Genomic DNA, 23101 nt, shown 5'->3' with positions numbered 1-23101 from the left:
ACATAAAGGGAAAAAAAAAGCACATTGACTATGTATATGTTTACTCTGTTTGTTTTCATTCAATAGATGAAACAGTAGTGTTTATAATGTCTGATAGACATTTTTATTCAATAAAGGTCAGTAATAAAACTATTTGAGATCTGTGTGATCACAGATTTCTTTCTTTTTTGTTTTCAAGAAATCATCAAGTTACCATTAAAGATTTTCCACTAGAATTTTTCCTATCTGCCTATGTTATCTCACTATACAATTGCCTGACTTAAATTTCGTCTTCCCAGGAACATCTGTACTCATTTCTACTGTAGTTATTACTGTGATGTTGAAACCTTGCATTTGTTATAACTCCCACAGTGGAATCAGTTTGGAAAATCCATTCACATACTAGTCTTCTTTTTACACATCATTAATGAAGGTGTCAACTAGAAAGGTCACTAACAGCAATGCCTGCAGCACCCCACTGATCATTTGAGTAGAATTTGATGTATTGCCTTTAATAATTGCCTTGTCTCTGGCAACTAATTTTCAGTTCATGTTGGGGGCCTTATGGCTAATACAATTAAAATTATTTTTTCTCATCTTATGGTAGTGAGATGTGACCGAATACCATGCTGGCAATACCTGGGTACAAAACTTTCTTTGCTACTATTGCATATTATTGCTGACGGCACTTATGTTTGATCATTATATTAGTTAATGACAGTGGTTTCCATAATAATGAAGGACAAATATTTTATTTCCGTATCACCCTATGCTGCCTCTTCCTTTTCTCGGCCATAATCTGACTGTTTCACTGCTCATTAGTACCTCTAAGGCCTAAGGAAATAACAAGGGCAAACTCAACTTCTGTTCATTTTGCCTGGCTAGCAACCTATTATTAGTCTAAAAAATACTATGGGAGACAAGAGTGAGGATTCATAGTGATGAATTAAATGCATGTGTGGTTTATCCATCAGTTTAATCCAGCTTCCCCTGACATAAGCAATTAAGGTTATAGTCAGTCATAGAGTTGGAGAGCCCCTTGGTGTGATCATCTGTTCCTGTGTTTCTCATCAGGGTGGGGCACTGCTGGAGATTGTGAAGGGAGAGTTATTTATTTTTTAGGACTCTTCCACATCCTAAAATACATTGAGTACCCTGGACCTTGGACACTAGATGCCAGTGGGCACCAGGACACATTTCTGGGTCCCTCAGAGTGGGACAGACCCACAGTCTTCTCTCACTGGACTCAGTGAGTAAACTGAGGCCCAGAGAAGTTTGGTGCCTTATCTAAAGGAACATGTCCAGTAAGTGGCAAAATTGGTGTTGGAACCAAAATATCTACTTACCTAGTCTAGTGCTCCTTCTATCAGCTAGTTACATTTAAATTTTTTTAGTATAATCTCAAGTGAGCCCTTAGCATTGTTCTGGAATTCAGTTACATTTTCCTATCCAATTTACTCTCGTGTTCTAAAATGACTATTTCATACTTTCTTCTTATTCCTTAATCCTTCAAAAATCCCTGCTTCCCTCCACTCCTTCTTATGTCAGTGACAAAATAGAAGATAGAAGAGACCAATCTCATCTTCACACCATCAATCTTGCCAGCCTGCTGCATTTATACCCATATGCCCTGCCTTCCTTTCCATTGCAAACAATGAATTCTTCCTATTCCTCCCTAGAGCCTAATCCCACCCTCATATGCAAGGATTGTGCTCCTTGGTTTATCATTTATTCTCTCTTACTTTTTCAGTTTCTCCATCCCATGGGATCGTTCCCATCAATACATAGCCATACTGAAGTGCCTTCATAGTAGAAGACATGTTCTCATGGCCCCTTCATCTACTATGGTGTTTCTCTGCTTCCCAAAAGAATTCTTCCCTCAATTATTAGTACTTCTCTCCCACCTCCTCCAGCCCAGTTGGCAACTCACCCCTTTCAGACCAGGCTTTCTTCCCCAGCATCCCTGCAAAGTCACTCTTGTCAAAGTTACCCACAACCTCCCCCTTGCCAAATCCAGCCACAGTTCTCAGCCATCATCCTAACCTCGTGGCCATATTTGACATGGCGACCACACCATTATTCATGGAAAGTTTTCTTCATCTGTTCTCTTAGCCATGATTTCCTTTATGCTTTATCTCCTGCCGCACCGTTCACTCTTTCTCAGGCCCATTGGCTGGTTTCTGCTCATCTCCCCAACCTGTGGCTACTGGACTTCTCAAGGGCCCAGTTCTTAGCCCTTCTGGGGTTTTTTTAGTGTATTATGGGGGTACAAGTGTTAAGGTTATGTATATTGCCCGTGCCCCCATCCCCCCTCAAGTCAGAGCCTTAAGTGTGACCATCCCCCAAACATTGCACATCTCACTCATTATGTTTGTATATACCCATCCCCTCATTTCCCCCACCCACCTGCCCAACACCCGATAAATATTACTCCTATATGTCCACTGAGGTGTTGATCCATTAATACCAATTTGCTGGTGAGTACATGGGGTGCTCGTTTTTCCATTCTTGAGATACTTCACTTAGTAGAATGGTTTCCAGCTCTATCCATGAAAATACAAGAGGTGCTATATCACCATTGTTTCTTAGAGCTGAATAGTACTCCATGGTATACATATACCACATTTCATTAATCCACTTATGAATTGATGGGCACTTGGGTTGTTTCCACAACATTGCAATTGTGAATTGTGCTGCTATAGACATTCGAGTGCAAGTGTCTTTTTTATAAAGTGACTTTTGATCTTTTGGGTAGATGCCCAGTAGTGGAATTGCTGGATCAAATGGTAGACCTACTTGTATCGGTTTACGGTATCTCCATACTGCTTTCCACAGAGGTTGAACTAGTTTGCAGTCTCACCAGCAGTGTAGGAGTGTTCCTATCTCTCCACATCCATGCCAACATTTATTGTTTGGGGACTTTTTGATAAAGGCCATTCTCACTGGGGTTAAGTGATATCTAATTGTAGTTTTGATTTGCATTTCCCTGATGATTAGAGATGTTGAGCATTTTTTCATGTTTTTTAGCCATTATTCTGTCTTCTTTTGAGAAGTTTCTGTTCATGTCCTTTGCCCATTTTTTGATATGGTTGTTTGATTTTTTCTTACTGATTTTCCTGAGTTCTAAATAGATACTAATTATCAGCCCTTTATCGGACGTGTAGCTTGCGGAAAATTTTCTCCCATTCTGTGGGTTGTCTGTTTGCTCTCTTGACAGTTTCTTTGGCTGTGCAGAAGCATTTTAATTTGATCAGGTCCCATTTATTTATTTTTGTTGCTTCTGTGATTGCCTTTGGGGTCTTCTTCATAAATTCTTTGCTTAGGCCAAAGTCTAGAAGAGTATTTCCAACGTTTTCCTCTAAAATTATAATAGTTTCACATCTAATGTTCAAGTCTGTTACCCAGTGTGGGTTGATTTTTGTGAGAGGTGAAAGGTGTGGGTCCTGTTTCAGTCTTCTGCATGTGGCTATCCAGTTTTCCCAGCACTGTTTATTGAATAAGGATTCTTTTCCCCAATGTATGTTTTTGTCTGCTTTGTCGAAGATTAGTTGGCTATATGAAGATGGTTTTATATCAGGAATCTCTATTCTGTTCCTCTGGTCAATGTCCCTGTTCTTTTGCCAATCCCAAGCTGTTTTAATTACTATAGCCTTGTAGTATAGTTTGAAATCTGATAAATTGATACCATCTATTTTGTTTTTATTGCCTAAGATTGATTTTGCTATATGGGGTCTTCTCTGATTCCATACGAAGTGTAAAATTATTTTTTCTATATCTGTGAAAAATGACGTTTGTATTTTAATAGGGATTGCATTGACTCTGTAGGTCACTTTGGGTGGTATAGACATTTTAACAATGTTGATTCTGCTGACCCATGAGCATGGTATATTCTTCCACCTGTTTACATCCTCTACTGTTTCTTTCTTCAGTGTTTCATAGTTCTCTTTATACAGGTCTTTTACCTCCTTAGTTAAATATATTCCTAGGTACTTTATTTTCTTTGTTGCTATTTTGAAGGGAATTTAGTCTTTTATTTGGTTCTCACTTGTACTGTTGTTGGCGTATATGAATGCCTCTGATTTCTGTGCGTTGATTTTGTATCCTGAGACTTTATCAAATTCATTTATCAGTTCAAGGAGTCTCTTGGTTGAATCCTTGGAGTTTTCTAGGTATAATATCATGTCATCAGCAAAGAATGAGAGTTGATTTCTTCTGCTCCCATTTGGAAACCCTTAATTCCGCTCTCTTGTCTGATTGCTGTAGCGAGGACTTCCAGCACTATGTTGAACAGAAGTGGAGATAGTGGGCAACCTTGTCTTGGTCCAGTTCTAAGTGGGAATGCTTTCAGTTTTTCCCCATTCAGCATGATATTGGCTGTGGGTTTGTCATATATGGCTTGTATCATTTTTAGGTAAGCCCCGTCTATGCCTATTTTGTTGAGCGTTCTTATCATAAAAGGGTGCTGAATTTTGTCAAATGCTTTTTCTGTCTATTGAGAGGATCATATGGTCTTTATTTTTGCTTCTGTTTATATGGTGAATTACATTTATAGATTTGCGTATGCTGAACCATCCCTGCATCTCTGGGATGAAGCCCACTTGGTTGTAATGGATTATTTTCTTGACAAGCACCTGGATTCGATTGGCTGGGATTTTGTTGAGAATTTTAGCCCTTCTGTTTTTAACAATGAAACCAGAGAAAGCTTTTAAAAAATCAATTAAATGTCTCTCCCTGGCTTAAAATCTGTTAAATCTCATAACATTTGGAATGAAATCCAAACCCTTTATTTGGAACTACAAAGCCTTACATAAACTAGCCCTTCTAGATTACTCTTTCACTACCCCCTTCTCCACCAACCACCCACCTTCTTGCTCTTCCTTTGAATACTCTTAGTTTACTCCTGCCATGGGGTATTTGTTTCTCCTTCCTGAAATGTTCTTCGCCTAGACCTTTTCATTAGTTCTCCTCTCTCATTGTCCAGGTGTGTCCTCAAATATTCTCCTCCTCATAGAAACCTTCCGTGACTCTTTTATCTAAACTAGTGTCCTCCCTTCTCCCATCCCTCTCTCTGTTCCCTTTGTGATTTGTCTTATTCACAGAACATATCTCTGTCTGACACTGTATATTTATCTTATTGCTGTTAATGAGAGGTAATATGAAAGAGTGATTAAACGCATGGACTCTGAATCCCTCAATCCTGGATATAGCCACTTGCTAGCTCTCTGACCTTGGACAAGTTACTTAACTTCTCTTTTCCTCAATATCTTAATCCTTAAAATGGGGTTGTTGTTTAATGCTTACAGGTTGTTACAAATTAAAATGAGTTAAAATATGTAACATGCTTAGAATAAGCAATTCACTTGGTAAGTGTTATATAAATGATAGGTATTAGTGTTATTATTTTTTATTATTGTTTGCAACTTGCATTGGAAAATAAACTTCAAGGGGATGACTGCTTTGTCATTCTTGTGCATCATTGTTTTTCTAACCACTGAAGCAGTGCTTGGTTCATTGTATAACTCTCAATGTCCACTTTTTGAGTGACCAAATTAATGACTTTCCACTAATTGGACTTAGTCTCAGCATACACTCAAATTGTACTCGTGGCCTCAAAACAAGATAGCTTCGAGAACGGCCTGTGCTAGTCACAAAGTTAGTCTGTCAAGAACAAAAAGTGACTTGGAATTCTTGTAAAATAAAACATCCACATCTGTTCTCACTCTCAGTAGGGTTTTAGTGACCTTCCAATTAGGTTGGTTTGTGTTAAGACCTGTTAGTTCATATGGACATCATGGAGAGAATAGGAAGGTAGGGAGTGATCAAACTCAACAAGGAGACAACAAGTGGTAAGTTGAAAGGACTAGCTTTGTTCACCCAAGAAAGAAGAAAACAGAAAAATAAATCAATGGTGGAATTAGAATTGGGGTTTGAATGTTTTAGCTTTATATCCTTGTTTTTATAATCATTTAAAAATTCTTTGGAAAATTGTTTCTTAATATTTTCTATTGGGAATTGAGGCTTCATTTTTACCTAGCTGGCCAGATCCATCTGGGTCAGTGAGTTACCCTCAAGATGAAGACATGGTCTTCTTAGAGAGAGCTTTGGCATGCCTGAGATTTTTAGAATATCCTATAAAGTTACTAAAATGCAACCAAATATAATTTAGAAAAGCATTCCTATAAGAGAAATACGCACTGGTTGTTATTGATGAGATGTTACATATGTAGTCCAGGAATCACTGTAGTCCTCTCAAAAATGTGTACTAGATTTTCATTTATATTTTTATAGACTAAAATAAATCAGTGCCTTCCTAATCACTATCAAAGTTATAAAAGGTTTACCTTAGCTATATACTATAAATCATTCGGCCAACTATGAATGAATACAATGTATTTAATTTGACCCATTCATTCTCCATGGCATCCCAACTAAAGAGTGCTGAATTGTGAACCCATTCTCAGAACTTGCTGTAGGACTTTAACACATCCATTTTGTTAGCTGCCAAGCTTTTTAGGCCATCGCAAAACTATAGAAAGTTATGGTGCAATAGAAATTTGAAGCTAACTTCTACTTGTGCCACAACCTGAACTATGTTTAGAATGTTTTTCAAAAGGAGAAAGGATTTAAAAGTGTATTCTCACTGGTCTTACTTTGGAATTTTTGCTTAAGTTAAAAATAATTTAACCTTAGTTACTGAGAATAGTTAGGTAGCATGTGAAGGTTTTGTATTTTTTATAAAACTTGAACAAATGTGCTGTTGAATACTTAACTGAAAAAGAGCACACACTGTGTTTTAGTTTCTTGTATTAATGAAGACATTCAGTATATAATGAGGCTTTGACAGTGGAGGCCCTGCCATATGGGGACATAAACTCCTATAGCTATGGAATATCAGTGAGATCGTTTTCTGTCAATTACTGTTTTGGAGTCCAAGTGATGACAGTTGGCAATGTTTGAACAGATAATGTCATTGTTTCTGTTTTAGTCTAACTGCCCATCTGTTGCTTTAACTTTATGCAGTCATTTCTGATAAAATGAAGCCTACAGTGCTAGCTCTAGTATTTCTATATAAAATTTTTCTTAATATCATGTAGTTCTGAACTCTTGATGAGATAGATCACAAGTTTTTAAAAGTGAAAACTGACAAAAAAAAAAGACACCTTGTACGTGTTTCTGATGTTCCATTGATGTCATCAACTATATGCTGCTTTCCTTCAATTCTGTCACCATTACCCTTGTCACAGGTTTTATTGTCCTTCTAGTGGCAGAGGTAAAGGTCTCACCTGGCCATTTTGCTTTGTGTTATTTGGAACACTGGATGTGAGTGGCTGACCTATTTTTCCTTAGGACCTTCTCAAGCCTCTGCTCCCATGGCAACGTGACAATGTGGTCATGTCTTCCTCTCTTTACCTGCCAGTCCCTGAACTCTTTACAACTTCCACCACAGCATGCTGGACTCTCCACGCTTCTTCCTCTTCTCAACCAGACACTCTGCAAAGCTCCTTCTTGTAGATATCCTCTACTACCTATAAGCACATCTCTTTATCAAAAACCCGCTTGTCTTTTACCCTCTGTTTTGTGCAATCCTATCTTACAATCTCTTTTCTTATATCTCGACCTTTGATAACTCCATGACAACTTGAAATAATTGAGAAGGTAACCTCATTATTTATTTGTGCTTCTTCTGAGGTTTCTGCTCCTTTGTTCAAATATTCTCTTAAAAACTCAGAATGTCAAAACCTAGGATTTACTCTGAGACTTAAATTCAGTCTATCACTCTCCTTACAATCAGTGTAAAACAAAGTATAGTTTTGTTTTTTCAGTGCTTTTCCAGGATAATCCAAGTTCATAGATAATTTAAATATTTACTTTGAATGTCCTATTCCCCCATTATCTGATGTCCATTTCTACTCATTTCATTTTTTTAGTTGCATAAACATATACCATTTCCAAGGAGACTTGAAAATTAAAGCAGTTTCATCAACTTCAGCTGTAGTATGAATTTTCTTAAAAAAATTATAGGATTTTTTTATTAAATTATTTTAGTATTTTATTAAAATGTGTTTTTCTTCTAATTTTTAAAATGTTTAACTTTACAGTCCAGAAATATTTGATAAATGAGTTTAAATAAGGTTATATGTCCCATATAAATAAATTAGGACTTGTTAATGTCAACATAGATGTATACTGTTCACTGATCATTCTGGCCTATTAAATTTGCAACTTGTTTAGAAGTACACAGCATGCCCCTGAACATAAAATTAAAAGTTCACTTATAGCCCTAGTAGAGTGACCAACCATCCTGGTTTGCCCTAGGATGGAAGGGGTTACTTAGATGCAGGAATATCAGTTTTAAAACCAGTACAGTGCTAGGCACACTGGGATGAGATGACCACTGTAAACACTAGTTATATTGCCCTTAGAATAGAACCACTGGCAACTCTACCAGATTAAAAGTACTTTAAGGGTTTATTTTGTAGATCACTTACATTTAAACATATATAGATTATATATATAATATATATGCATATATATTATATATATATCAATTATGTTGTTAACCCAGAATATATTTATTCTAATTATTTAAAAATAATCTTACTATCTATATGTGATTTAGTTTTACCTTATATGTGTATAAGAAGTAAGTCAAGTTTTTTAAAAAGTCACATTTTCTCTACATTAGCTTATTAATAACATGTGAGACCCTGTCCATTTATTCATTCACATAATCTATATTTATTAAGCAGATACTGTTTGACGCACATAAAACACTAAGGACTGTAGATATAATTATTAACATGATTATGACCACTCCAGAAAACCCCAGCCCTTACTGGATTTTTGTTAGTAATTTGGGACCCAATTCTAGGTTTTATAAGTGCCCAAACATCTATATAATTGCTATCTGGTTGGTGTCTCATTGTCCTTGAGAACCCTTGTTCTATTATTCCCTGGAATTAAAGTATGTGGCAAATGTTTTATCAGATTATGTAATCTCTGATAGTTAATTCTTGTGACTATTTTGCTGGTTGTTCATCTATTATGTAAGCCCCAAACCCTTTTCATTAACTCTGTGAGAGAAGTATTTATTTACAATTGCCTAACTCTACTCCAGGATTAAGTCCATAATAGCTGTAATAGTAGCACGTTGACTGCAGTGCCACTGAGGATGGAAACAGAAACAGACCACAGACTTCACTTTGAAGTTTAGCCTAAGAATCGGCCATATGCTGACTCTGGGTTGATAAGCTGAGTCATTAAAAAGGGACCCTGGAAGACTCACCTTTGAGGAAATAATAAATTCTCAGATGTCGCTAGTTGCAGCTCACAATGCTACTTGAGCACTAGAAATCGGTTGCTGCTTTGGGGAAACCCAGCACCTAAAAGTCCTGACATACAGCAGGAGGTCAATACGATTCTGCGGAACAGATGTTGTATTGTTGCAGTTAATGTCCAAAATGGGAAGCAGGAGCCATTCCCCTCAACTCCATATTCTATATTTTATGATTCAGCACTGAATTAAATATTATCCTCGAATATTTTACTATGCATTTTTTTTTCTAGTTTCTCTAACTGGGCTTTTAAGATGTTTATAGGCTAAAACTATGCCTTACACTTCCTCGTATCTCTGCATGGTTTAGGCCAGGGGTGGAGAACCTGTGGCCTTGAGGCCACACGTAACCTTCTAGGTCCTTAAGTGCAGCCTTTTCACTGAATCCAAATTTTACAGAACAAATCCTTTTATTATAATTAATACATTTTTGTTTGTCTTTTATATATATATATATATATTTTTTTTTGAGACAGAGTCTCACTTGTTGTCCAGGCTAGAGTGAGTGCCGTGGCGTCAGCCTAGCTCACAGCAACCTCAAACTCCTGGGCTCAAGCAATCCTGCTTCCTCAGCCTCCCAAGTAGCTGGGACTACAGGCATGCGCCACCATGCCCGGCTAATTTTATATATATATTAGTTGGCCAATTAATTTCTTTCTATTTATAGTAGAGACGGGGTCTCGCTCTTGCTCAGGCTGGTTTCGAACTCCTGACCTCGAGCAATCCGCCCGCCTCAGCCTCCCAGAGTGCTAGGATTACAGGCGTGAGCCACCGTGCCCGGCTATGTCTTTTATATTTTTATTTTATTTTTTAAGTGAGTGTATTTAAAATACCAAAGAATAAAATAAGTTTCAATGAAATAATGCTCCCAGATTGAAAGGCACAATTAGAACATCAGTAAACCATAAAGGCTAAATCGACAGCTGCTACGCTCATGATTTAGTTCTAACTTCCTCTGCCTGACTAGCACCACTACTGAACAAGGCTAGTTGGCCAGAGTTTATGGGAGTCTAGTATGCCAGTCTGTTACCAGCTTTTGACAATGTTGCATCACGTTTCTGTTTAAAGTGGAATGTGAATAGTCGCACAGCTCAACAGTTATTTTTAATTCTCTCTGCTTAATGGCCCATCATGTCAAAGAAGACTCAGGGAATGCTGAAGGAAGAAAACAGGTGTTTAAATGAGGATTAGGGATTACGTTATTATCTTGTTTCTTTCTGCTAAAGATAAGATTATTTGCTTGTTTTGTGATACTGCAATATCAACATTAAAGAAATTCAGTGCTCACCCGCATTATATTAATAGCACTCATAAGGACCACAACTATTTTAAATAGAGGGAGAGGTGCAAAGATTGTATTGCAGAAATTAAAAGATGAAAAGCAAAAGCAAAGCAAAGACAATTCTTTCAAGCAGCAATACAATCTGAAAATAATGCCACTGAAGCAACTATTTTGTAAGTCTATAAAGTAACTTACATACTTGGGGGGAAAGGGAAGCCATTCAGTGATGTAGAAATTGTGAAAGAATGCGTTGTCTAAGTTGTAGTTTGCTTAGACCCCAATAACATTTCAAAGTACAAGCAACTGCCTCTTTCAAGGAGATCCATATCTGATTGACAGCATGAATTAGCCTTCAACTTAACGTAACGACTTCATACAATACTTCAAAAGGAAAATATATGTGATTCAATCACTCTAGATGAATCAACTGATACTACTGACTCAGGGCAGGTTTTATACTTCATTCAGGTCATACTAGATATTCTTTGCTACAAAGAATTACTTTGGGAACACTTGCAAACAGAACATGAGAAATAGATATCTTCAACAACTTTCTAGATAAATGTCGTGAAGTTGCACTGAATTTGGTAAATTTAGTGAGTGTATGCACCTTCCTTCACAGGGAAACATGATGGCTTTATTGCACAGATAAAAAAAAAAAGTGTTAGCACATCCAGATGCTTTCATTTCTTCTCATTGTATCTTGCATCAGCAAAATCTCTGTGTGAAAGCTACTATTTTAAGTGACACTTTGCAACAAGTTAGAAGTATTGTTAACTACTTTCCTAGAATGCAATACAGCATGATCAGTTTTGTAACATTCTAAAGTTGAACAGTGAAGTATTCAGGGTGGATTTGCCTAAAGTGTGTTGGCTATCACAGGAACAGGTGTTAGTCAAAATCTTATCTCTGCAAAAACAGATAGCTAAACTGTATGAAGAACAGAATCAGCAATGTGAATTATCGAAAGACAATTTCTACAGAAATGCAGCATTTCTATGTCATATCATGTCAAATCAAAATGACTTGACTATTTCTTTGTAAGGTAAACCTAAGTCTATATTATGATATGTGCCAAAAAATCCAAGCATTTTGAAAAAAGCTTGCTTTCTTCAAAACACTTCTTTGAAAGGAAATTTTGGATGAACATTTTTCCCAGTTAACAAAGGTCATTCATGAGCGGATGATATGTGCAACTCATTTGAAGAATATGCAGCTGTTACAGACCTATTAATTGGAAAACACAATGGAAGTTTCACTGATTTTGAGAATCATGATATCGCACTCAAATTAGCATTTCCGCCTCACCTAGTTGATATCACCAAGGCACCTAAAGAAATACAGATGGAATTGATTGAGCTCTCAGTAGATGACAGTTTAAAGTCATTGATGCTAAGAAAGATACAATTGAAATATGGAAACATGCAGTAGAATACCCATAACTTTGGCGGCATGCTGGAAAAATGCTTTCTAGCTTTTCAGCCACTTATTATTGTGAATCTATTAATACTAAGAAGTGTGCAACCTAGATCCTTCACTCGTGCAGTTTACAGTAGGATTCAAACACCTATTAGAATCTAATGCCTCCGCTGATCTGACAGAAGATAGAGCTTATGTGGTAATGTAAGCGATAGGGAGCTGCTGTAAATACAGATGAAGCTTCACTCCATTGCCCACTGTGCACCTCCAGCTGTGCAACCTGGTCCCTAACAGGCCGTGGTTCAGAACCACTCCATGGCCCAGGGGTTGGGGACCACAGATCTAGAGGATCAACTGAAACTACAGACCTCCATGCTGCAACCAAATATTCAAATGCTTTCCAACAAACAGTAGGCACAACAAAGTCATTAAAATGTTAGTTAACTTAACACATTGGCTGCCACACTAGAAAAAATTTTTCCTTGGAGCCACGGTGTTTTATTACAAAAACAAAATAAAAACACTAGAAAACAAAATGATCCTTTCTAGTGTGTTTCCCCAAAATAAGACAGGGTCTTATATTTATTTTTCCTCAAGAAGACACCCTAGTGCTTATTTTCAGGGAATGTGTTATTTTTTTTAAGTATGATACAACAATCTACATTTATTCAAATATTGTTAAGTAGTCTTCTTCTGGAACATCATCATAACTCTCCAAACCCCGAATTCCATCCTGAATTTCTTGCAACTCTATTTCCTTTAGAACCATTGGCCCCAATCTCTCATGTTAAGCAATAGAGCTCTCATGGGGCAGATGAGAAGAGTTGTTCATCTTCTTTACTGCTCCGCGATGAAATGCATGAGTTGTGCAGCTATGCTTTGTAGCCACGCCCATCACTAGGTCTTATTTTCAAGGTAAGGCTTATATTGTGCAAATGCTTAGAAATCCTGCTAGGGCTTATTTTATGGGTAGGTCTTATTTTTGGGGAAACACGGTAATTTAATGAAAATTTTATTATTTTTTATTGTTTTCTGTGCATGAGTTATATGCAACTTGAAAAATAGTTCTCATAGCTCCCATGGTGATGAGTCATGTGAGTTACATATGCTTCATGAGGTCCTGGACTCAGAACTAATATGAGTTAAATACAACTCACATGCAGTTTATACATTAAAATTAATAAAGTTTTCATCTTTTAAAATTATTAAGTACATTGTATTCAATTTTTATAAAATAATGTACATTTTTAAGCATACCTAATTGAAGTTTCTTGAGGGTGCAGCCTTATTTGATTGCAGATAAATTAATGTGGACTTATAACATGAAAGGTTCCCCACCTCTGACTTAAGCCAATGACAAGACCCTTGAAAAAATTACATTGAATTTACAGTGACATGTATGAATGTAAAACACTGACACTTTTTGACTGATAGGCTAATTGAATCTCTAGACATGACAAGAGTTTGAAAGGGAGAATATGTGAATTAATGTGATTTTAAGTTAATTTTCCTCTTCATCTCAGAGGATCCTTGTAGGGAAGCCCTGGTAAAGTAAGATTTCATAATGGTGATTGATGTCATAGGGCCAGAATTTGATGGATTCCAGTGATTATTTACCTGGAATATGTTTATTTGGTAATCATTGTCTATTTTATTCAGACAGGGCATCAATACATCAATTAACAGTAGAAAAAGACACCCTTTACCCTTACCTGAAGCATAGCCCACCTTGCCTCCTATGCACTTTAACATAGTGGGAGTTGCCTTGTGATTTTTATAATCATGTTCATAAAATAAACTTCACTGATTAGAAATATAGAAAAACCATATTCGTGTCTTTCTTCAAAGAAAGAAAGCAAACAATCATCAAAAAACACTCCCCAGGGTTATATGAGACAAAGCCACCCAGGTGTATCATCTCAACAGCCTGTTAATGGATCCTGTGAGGAAGGCGTAGAAAACACAGCAAACCTGCATGTTCCATTTTTTTTCTAATAACAGACCCTTAGAGATTCTAACAGGCGGACCCAGGTGTGGAAGCAAGCTGGAGTTCAAAAGCAAGTTGAACTTAGCTCTGCCGTGAAAATATTTCCATTTTTGGGTAACTTGCCAAGGATGAATAAAATGTTTTGAAACAGTAGCTGACCCGTAATTTTAGCCTAGTCCTCACCCACCATGTGAAACAGTACTTTGACTGGGAAAGAATCAGTTAAAATCAACCCAGACTTCTGTGTTGGTTTTTTGTTTGTTTGTTTTGTTTTTTTTCCTTTCTTCCTCCACCTATCTCGGCCTTTATTCTTCTCCTTCGGTTTTACAGGCTCTTGCCAACCTCAAGGAATAACTAGGAATAATGTTAGCATTGATTAATAGTTTTGCCATCAGTTTCCTGGTGTGAGTCCCAGATCACTCTCATCATTGACTCAAGCGTTTCTTTATGGGAATGTTAGATGTCAGCAAATGGCCCTCTTATAATTGGCATTCTGAAAGAAGCACAATTGTTCTTTTAACTAAAAAGGCAACATTTAGTACCTGCAGTGAAGATGAATTCATACATGCCAACATCCATTTGTCTTTTTTCTTTTGGGCGAATAGATTGCCCTCTAGAAACAAGAGAAATTTTATGACTAGATATTTTAAGAAAAAGGTCAAGATTATATGTTCTACTTATCTCAAACAATATCAATCTTCTGGTTTAATTGCAGCAGAATGCATTACTGTAGTCATGAAATAAATGTTTATCACAATAGTGATTTTATTTTAGGTAAGATGGGTATTTAAATGGGTAGTAGATGAAACCAAGGATTTTTTAAATGGCTTGTTATTTTAAACAGGGTAGGTCTATTTCATCATGTGGTCAGCTACATCCTGATTTCTAATAGGAAGAAAGAAAATGAAGATTTCTTCATCCATTTTCCAAGTAGTAAATTTCCAGTGCTAGATATTTGTAAGTTGTACATTAGCAAGCTGAACTTTTAAGACGAGGTTAAGGGCTTTTTTGTCAGTGTCAGTGATGGACATTTTAAACATAGTGAGACAGCATTTACAGGCTTGCTTCTTATTTTAAAAATAACCCTCAATATAAAATTTATTCTTTTGTACCTATTAACATATGAATTTCATGCCTACCCTTTATGTTCTTAATTGGTTACAAATCTGTCTTCTATCTTTACTAGGTTATAATCACCTTGATGTCTGTAACTGTAACTTACTCATTTCCATGTTTATAAAAACCTGGCTTGGGACTTATTTCATGGACATTCAATAAATAATTGTTGAGAATATTCTGACTCCTCCTACTCTGTTGTCATTTTTATTGGTAGTGTTTTGTGAACATAAAATAAAATATTATAACAATTTTGCATCTTTTGTACCAGTATCTAGAATTAAAATATGTCAGGTAAAGAAGTTACATAGTGAAAAGAACTTGGCATTTGAAAACAGAAATATTTGAATTGGGCAATCTGGTAGTTTAGTCAGTGTTTTGTAAATTGTGTAAAGAATATCTTGGTGGGATACATAAAAGATAATTTTTAAAAGGAAATAGACTAAGAAAACAAAACATTTTATATTGTTTCAAGAATTTTTTTGTTTCAGTTATGTAGAGAGACATATATAGAGAGAAAGACATACATAAAACTGGATCACAATGTAAAATGTAGGTAGTCATCAAAAAAGCTTAAAAAGTACTGAGCTTTGACATTTGAATGTTACTGATAATTCTGAGCCTCACATTCTTCATCTGCAAAATGGAGTTAAGAATAACTATTTTGAAGGTTTATTATGAGGATTAAGGGCAGTAATATATGCAAAGTACCTTGCACAGCTTCTGATATATATATAGAAGACAAGCAAAAGAGGTTGCCTTTTACCAAAACTAATCTATTTAAAATTTAATTGATTAGAACTCTTAATTTTAAGTGTACACAGAATTGCATCAAGACTTTAAATTCATTAAACTAATTTTTAAAATACTTTCTGATTTGAAAGACAACGATTTTTAAAAATTTATCAATACGAACATTGCTTAATTAATTCACTTTGTTTACTGAGTTTTCTTTGAGGTCATCGCTTTTCAATTCAGTGTAAGTGTTTTTAATTTACTCATCCATTCACTCAAGTAATATGTTTAGAAGTTGGAATATATCCAAAGAAACATGACAGAAATTTTTAGGAGAATACACACTAGTGAAAGCCGATGGAAAAGATTATGTAGGATGATACTGATTTCATGTATTAAAATGATTGCCTCATACCAGAAAGATTAAAGACATGGGTTCTTGGCAGAAGGAAGAATGAAGACAATTTATTGGAAGTTACAGGACAGTAGATTTCAGCTCAAAATAAGAAACAAAGAATTATACCTGAGACTTGTTCCAAAACATTATAGCTACCTCAGAAAGTATGTTCCTCTGAGAAAGCAGGGTCATGTAAATTATCTTTTACCTTGAAGATTCTGTGATTTTTACACTAGCTTTTTGGGGCTAGACATCCTGATAGACCATATAATAAACTTGTGTTTGACATTGAAGAGTCCCATGTGGCATATGCAAATCAGATATTTTTTGCATAAATGGACCTTAAAATTGAGTTCAGAAGAAGATGCTAAGGATCTTGCATATTTTTATCTGCGAGAGAATCTATGAATTTATCAGGTTGCTTATCGCTGACTTTATTCTGAATGTCTTCCTTTTCCATTTATTGCATTTGTCTTGAGTGCTTAATTAGCAACAAAAGTAGAAATCTATCCATTTGGTCATTTTTAGCAGTTCTAAGTGTAAATCTTGGTGCAAATATAGACAAGATTGGTGAATGTGAGCATGGGAACACCTATAAGAAAGAATAAAACTTAGAGGTGAATTGATGGTGGCTGAAAGAGAACAGTGACTGTTTTTAGAAAAAGGGTGATTAGTATCACCAAGAAGCAAACCCAAAAAAGGAATGTGGGGATTATAGGGGAGGATTTATCTGTAGCTTTTGGAAATGCTTTCAGTGGCTTTAGATCTTGTTGGGAAAATAGCATAATATCTAAAGACTCAGGCTGGTTAAAAAAGAAAAAAAAAAAAAAAAAAAAAAAAAAAGAAAATAGCATAATTTAAAAGATATCCTAGATCATAATGGAGTTTTAACACCTGAAAAGCGACCCCCTCACCTCTGAAACAATTTATAGATGAGGAATCTGAACTGCAAAGTTGGTGAACTGATTGTCTAAGTAGTGAAGAGCTAGGATCAAAACATATGCTTCTTGACTTTTAATCCACTGTTCTAATACCAGTCTTGATGAATTATTGTCCTGAAACATTTTCCTTGCATCCGATGGCCCCAGGTAGCTGAACCTTTTCTCTCAGGTGTTTTAGCCATGGGTTGTAATTAGGTCTAGGATCTTCCATTTCTCACTATCAGTAGTAATGAAGAGTAGCTTTGTCTGAACAGATTTTAATCTGAATGAAGCATTAGGGATCTTCTCATTCAGAATTTTCCAAATGTTATTTTAACAGTGAAGCCCTTTCTTCAAATAGTATGTATGCAGGAGGAGCTTAATATATAAAGCAGATTTTTTTAAAAGGTAGATGATCTAGTTGAAATGAGTATTAGAAAACTTGGACCACTGCCTGCTCCTACCTCTCACTCCACCGCGATACAACCACTAGGCTTCCAAGAAGTACCATAATTAAAAAAAAATACTAATTTATTGCCTTTGTTTTACAACCAAGTCTTCCTTAAATGCAGGGGAAAGAGAAAATTAATTTATGACATTCTAGGAGGAAATTTATTCTGTGTAATATGGCCCTTAGCAGGGGATTGCAGTGAGCATGACTCCAGGGGAATCCAGGGGATGGGAAGTTGTAAGTAAATATGAGGAAATTGGCCCTTATGCTGCTCAAAACAGACATAATATTAATCAATTTAAGAGTATAACTGACCCATCATTTCTAATACTTTTCCCAAAGAAAACAAAATCTGTGAAAATAGACATATTTCTCTGAGTATAAATAACTGTTAGTGCTGATGTGAAATAATTTCGTGTAGATGCCTTGTAAGTTCTGCAGCAATGGCTTTTTTCCAGGGAAATCTGCAAAATAGTAAGTTGTTTGGACAAGCCACCCTGTAATCTGATAGGATAGTGTCTTTAAAAGAAGAGACTGGTTTTCCTTTTCATGGATTTTCTGGAAATCAGCTGGAGCCTCCAGACCCTTCCCAGGATGAGGTTCAGTGATCTTTGGATAAGGGAAATAGAAGAGGGGCCAAGAACAAGCAATCATGATTTATATAGTTACCCAACGGAGAACTTAGTCCCAAGGCCAGGTTTGGTTGCTACTGATGTCTTTAATGATTACATTGCCAGTGAGCTCATGTCTTATAATTTCCTGGGTCCTGAGGCTCCCTCAAGGTGGTGGCATGTTTCTAACCTGCTTCAATGCTTTTTCCGTCCTGAATTCATGAATGAATGTTTAATATTATCTGCTGCTTCCTTGCCTGAAGACTCTTCTTGCCCAGTACCATTGACGATCTTAGCACATGAAGGTAACTCTCCTTCAGGAAGAAAATGAGTCTGTGTGCCAGTGGTGCCAATCACCAGCACGTTTTTCTTCAAATCAATGGAACATTGGTGTCTCTTGAGCATGTCTAGGCCTAGAAGCATATCCATGGGCTGCTCTTCCAGTATAGAGAAAGAGCATTGTAAGAAATCACCTTCAATTTGGATCTGAGCTAGATGAACACGGCCAATAATTCTCTGCGTGCCCACGCCTTTAGCAATCCCAGCCCATCGTCGATCCACCAGCCTCATGATGTTACATCTCTCGGCACAAGTCTGGCTCATAATGGTCATCTGGGCACCCGAGTCAACAAAAGCCTTCAGAGGATGTCCATTCACTTTGCAGTTAATGTAGAGCATGGCCACTTGTCCGAAACTCTCGGGAGCCTCCTCCATGGCTATGTTCATGTTTTCTTCGATGTTTTGTTGCCGGATTTCTTCTTCTATTTTGGCCTGAGCTTCCAGATCGAATGGGTCAGAAGAGAAGAGGCGAATCCTCTCTTGCTCTCTCAAAGTCCTTTCCCTCTGCTGCTCCATCAGGACCTGGGAAAACGTCTCAAGGTTCCCGCTGAGCAGAGCCTCTGCCAGGAGGGGGTTGCGTTCCTTCAGCAGGGACAGGTCGTGTGGGTTGGACAGCAGCATGCTGCGGATCAGGGTGGGGCTGTCCAGACCTTGAGAAGATGCTGCCTTCTCTCCGCTGGCCAGGCCGTGGGACTGCTGGGCTGCTGGTGGGGTGCGCTGCTGCTTCTCCTGCTGCTGCTGCTGCTTCTGCTGCTGCTGCTGCTTCTGCTGCTGCTGCCGCGAGCTGGACGTCCCGGGCACAGCGATGCCACTGAAATCTATGCGGGACTGCTTCGCGGTTCGTCCCGGAGGCCGGGATGCCACACTGTCCTTCTCGAGTAAGACAACTACATCGCCGGTTTTGAGGCCATACGACTCCAGGGAGCTGTTGTCGTCGGTGAGGAGTTGCTCCATGTGGATGAGCTGCATGTCTTTAGCCGCGACTCCGGACTCCAGCTCGCAGAGGGCGCGGAAGTTGCGGAGCTCGAAGTCAGGGGTGACCTGGAGGGTGAAGGCTATCTCGGAGAGGTTCCTCCGCACGCAGTACACGGTGATCAGCATGGCAGGGACCCAGGAGGGCCAGGTGGAGGGGGCATCGGGCGTTCACTGGCTGGCTGGGCTGGTCTCCGCTGGTGGCTCTGCTGCTCCTCCGCACGACGAGGTGTGTCCCTGGGGCTCATTCACCTCTGGAAGAGGCGCAGACGCGCACCCGTCTCGGGGCTGCCTCCCAGCAGGTGCCCGCTCCTTGGCCCCATGGAGCCTTGGGGCTGCACGCGGCGTTCCAAGGTTCATTGGCATGTGTGCTCATTGGAACTTAGAATGCTTATTCCCCTAGAAACGAAGGTCCTCAAGGCCATTAGGTTCTCGGGCCAGCCCTTCAAAGCCTATGTAACACTTGATAAGAAGGAGATGACTTCAATTCTTCTTAAAAACAACATATTAACATTCGTTTTCTTCACTTTAGAATTATATTCTACGTAATTTTACCTACCCCCGACCAAAGTGAGGGTTTGTTTCCTACATGGCAAGTACCGTTCTCTGTGGTTAGTAGGAAGGATAAGTGAGACTTTTTGTTTGCCCTGGAGGAGCTCACCCTCTGGAAAAGGTTAGACAGGTGAATGGGTCAGTCAAGATACTAGAAGGAAGTACTTTTACAGACATGTGTGGTGTACTACTCTTACTACTGCCAGAAAAACAGAGGGTGTTTTTCTAAGGAGGAGACAAGCTGGATGTTGAAGGATGAGCATTTTCCAGGTGAAAAGTGGTTGAGAGTCACTCCAGATGAAAGGAATTGCATGTTGCAAAAGCAGGAATTCATGACAAGGCCTGTTCTTTCTAGAGAAAAGTAAGACACTCTGTGCAACGGGGGAAATTTGTACATGAATTTGAGTGGCAGGCTCTAAAAGCTGGGAAAATTTGGTTAGATCCAATTTATAAAGAATCATGTGTGAATCCAAGGAGTTTAAATATTATCAGTTAGCAAGAATCCCTCCTTCCAAAAAAAAAAAAAAAAAAAAAAAAAAAAGATGAAGGAAAAAAGAAAGGAAAGGAAATGGAAAACATTTGAAGCAGGTATTTGTGATTTTTTTTTCCAGTTAATTGACTTAAGAAAGAGGCTTCTTGCCACGAGTGGAGGACATACATGTGGCTGGAGGGCCAGTTAGGATGATTTTTTTTCAATGGTCAAGAGGGAGCTATGGCTAGAATCTGAAGACCTAAAGAGGACTAAAGCCTAAGCAGTGGGGAGGAAGATGTGTTTGCCCATTGGATGCGGGAAGGGTCAGAGAAGCTGAGTGTGTGGGTAACACAAAGGGTCTCTACAAAGGGAGACTGAGTAAGATGAGCCACTGCTTTGAAAGGATGAGTGAGCCAAGCCTTTGAGGTGACCAGTTGGACATTGATTCCGTAGTAAAATGCATTGCAGATGCTACCCTGGAGGCCAAACATGCCTCTCCCTGACCCTAGGGCACAGCCTCACACACCCTACCCCACATGCACACACATACCCCAGAGTGGAAGCTCTCAGGATAAGGGTAAAGAAGTCTTTCAGGCAAATGATGGTTGGGTAGAAGTGCTAGAAAAATATACTAGTTATTTTTCTCTATGTTTCATAAAGTGTTTTATACTTTAAAAAGCTTGTGCTTCCCTGGCTTAATCCTCCCAGATCTGCCTACTTTATAAATCTATTTATTTATCCATTAACCAGGATAGTCAACATCATCTGCCTGGTCCCCCTTTTCCCATCCCCCGCCCCTTATTTCAAGTGTTGTCAGAAGGCCTGCACCATTACACCGTGATGGAGAGAAAGATGTTGCATCAGCCTAAAAGAGCTCTTTTTTTTTCTTGGCTCCTGTTCCTCATGTCTTTGTCTCAGATGGAAGACTATGTCTCATCCTTGTTCTAATTATCATAAAGTTTCCATGTTCATATTTATTTATATTAGAAATATTGACTGAATACCCAGTATATGTGAAGCATGTGCTAAGTTCTGGAGATACAGACATGAATCATGTGAAATATAGGCTGTATTCTTTAAACAGAGGTCCCCAGCCTATGGCGGGTTGTATAATTATTTCATTATATATTATTACAATGTAATAATAGAAATAAAGTGCACAATATATGTAATACGCTTGAATCATTCCAAAATCACCCCCCCCACCACCACCACCATCACCACAGTCTGGAAAACTTGTCTTCCACGAAAACAGTCCCTGATGCCAAAAAGGTTGGGGACCACTGCTATAAAAAGGTCACAGTCTAAAAAAGGAGACATGTATGCGTACACACACACACATACGCACACAAATCGGGAGTAAGAAAGTATCCCAGTAGAAGCCTACGCACCTCAGGAGAAATTAATAATATTTGGAGAACAGATGAAGAAGATGGCAAGAAATATTGGGCAGGGAAGGCTTCCTGAAAGAGGTGGGCTTAGAAAGATGATGAGTTAGCAATGCAGGGTGGGCTAGGGTGGGGAAACAAAGGCGGACAGAGATGACCTAACTTAGAACCTTTAATTAGAAGGCAGTGCTTCATGATATGAGGATTTTTAGGGGAAAACAATCTAGCATTGTAATTTTTCCCTATTTGTAGAGATCAGTGGCCCTTTGACCCGACAATATTAAGTTATTCAGTTTCTTCTGTGGTTCTTAGTATCCTGGTAAATTTATCAGAGTTCACTAATGGTTTGTCCTGAGTTTGGGAACAACCATCATGTGACATGTCACATGCAAACTACTCTGCTAAAGAACAGATTGAGAAATCAGTAAGATTTGGATTTGATGTTCCTTTTTCTTTTTCCCTGAAGTAGCTTTGTACAGTTTGTTCTTAAAACTGTAATAAGTTGAGATAATCCTAGGGCTTTGAGGTTTTTTATAAATAGTGGATGAAATTATTTTTGTAGAATAAGCTTTTTTTTTTTTTTGGTAAAGCAAAAATTGAGAGGTCACATTAAAAGATACATCTTTTTTCATATATATTACTGTCATCTTGATATCGAACGTATTTAAATTCTATATGATATGTTTGGTTATCTTGCTGTAATTCTTTACTTTGGGCGGCATTTTGCATTTATGTGTTCTTTACTATTTTACGTTTTACTGAGAACACACTCTGGAAAGCAAAAACTCTCAAGATCTGGCCAGTAAACTGTCATCATTCCGTAGGTCACAGGATGTCAGGATTGGCAGGAATCCTTTGGGTCTTGTCTTCCAGCCACCCTTCCAGGCCTTAAACCTCAGTTATAAAACAGCCTAGAATCTGAAAAGATAAACACAGTCTCCTGGGGCTGTTTAGGACTTCTGTTTATACATTGTGTGATTCTTTCATTTTACTCAGCACTTTTGGTGATTCAAATATCATATGTGTCATTCTCTTAACTTGAAATTTTAATTTAAAACATCTTCCGACTATACAGTGAACTTGGAGGTCACTAGAAGTATGTATGAATACTCCTAAACATAAGCTTTTATTATACTATAAGCCCCTA

The 23101-nt window shown here is 37.9% G+C and overlaps 2 protein-coding genes across 3 annotated transcripts in view; one reads left to right on the top strand and one right to left on the bottom strand.

Annotated features, from left to right (window-relative positions):
- PDGFD (platelet derived growth factor D) overlaps positions 1-23101 on the top strand; it is a 233306-nt gene that overhangs the window by 103088 nt on the left and 107117 nt on the right. The gene's annotated exons all lie outside the window — the stretch shown is intronic.
- Positions 18319-19671, bottom strand: DDI1 (DDI proteasomal shuttling factor 1). The gene has a single exon (XM_012770508.3). The coding sequence runs from the start codon at positions 19669-19671 to the stop codon at positions 18427-18429; it is 1245 nt and encodes a 414-aa protein (XP_012625962.3). The 3' UTR covers positions 18319-18426.

The sequence above is a fragment of the Microcebus murinus genome, chromosome 4 (assembly GCF_040939455.1).
Source record: "Microcebus murinus isolate Inina chromosome 4, M.murinus_Inina_mat1.0, whole genome shotgun sequence".
In the NCBI taxonomy this organism is placed as follows: Eukaryota; Metazoa; Chordata; class Mammalia; order Primates; family Cheirogaleidae; genus Microcebus; species Microcebus murinus.
Note: the sequence above shows the minus strand (reverse complement) of the source record. Positions and strands in the feature narration are given on the sequence as shown.

Bases quoted from the DNA above. Each gene is read 5' to 3' on its own strand.
- DDI1 (XM_012770508.3), bottom strand. From the start codon at position 19,671: ATGCTGATCACCGTGTACTGCGTGCGGAGGAACCTCTCCGAGATAGCC.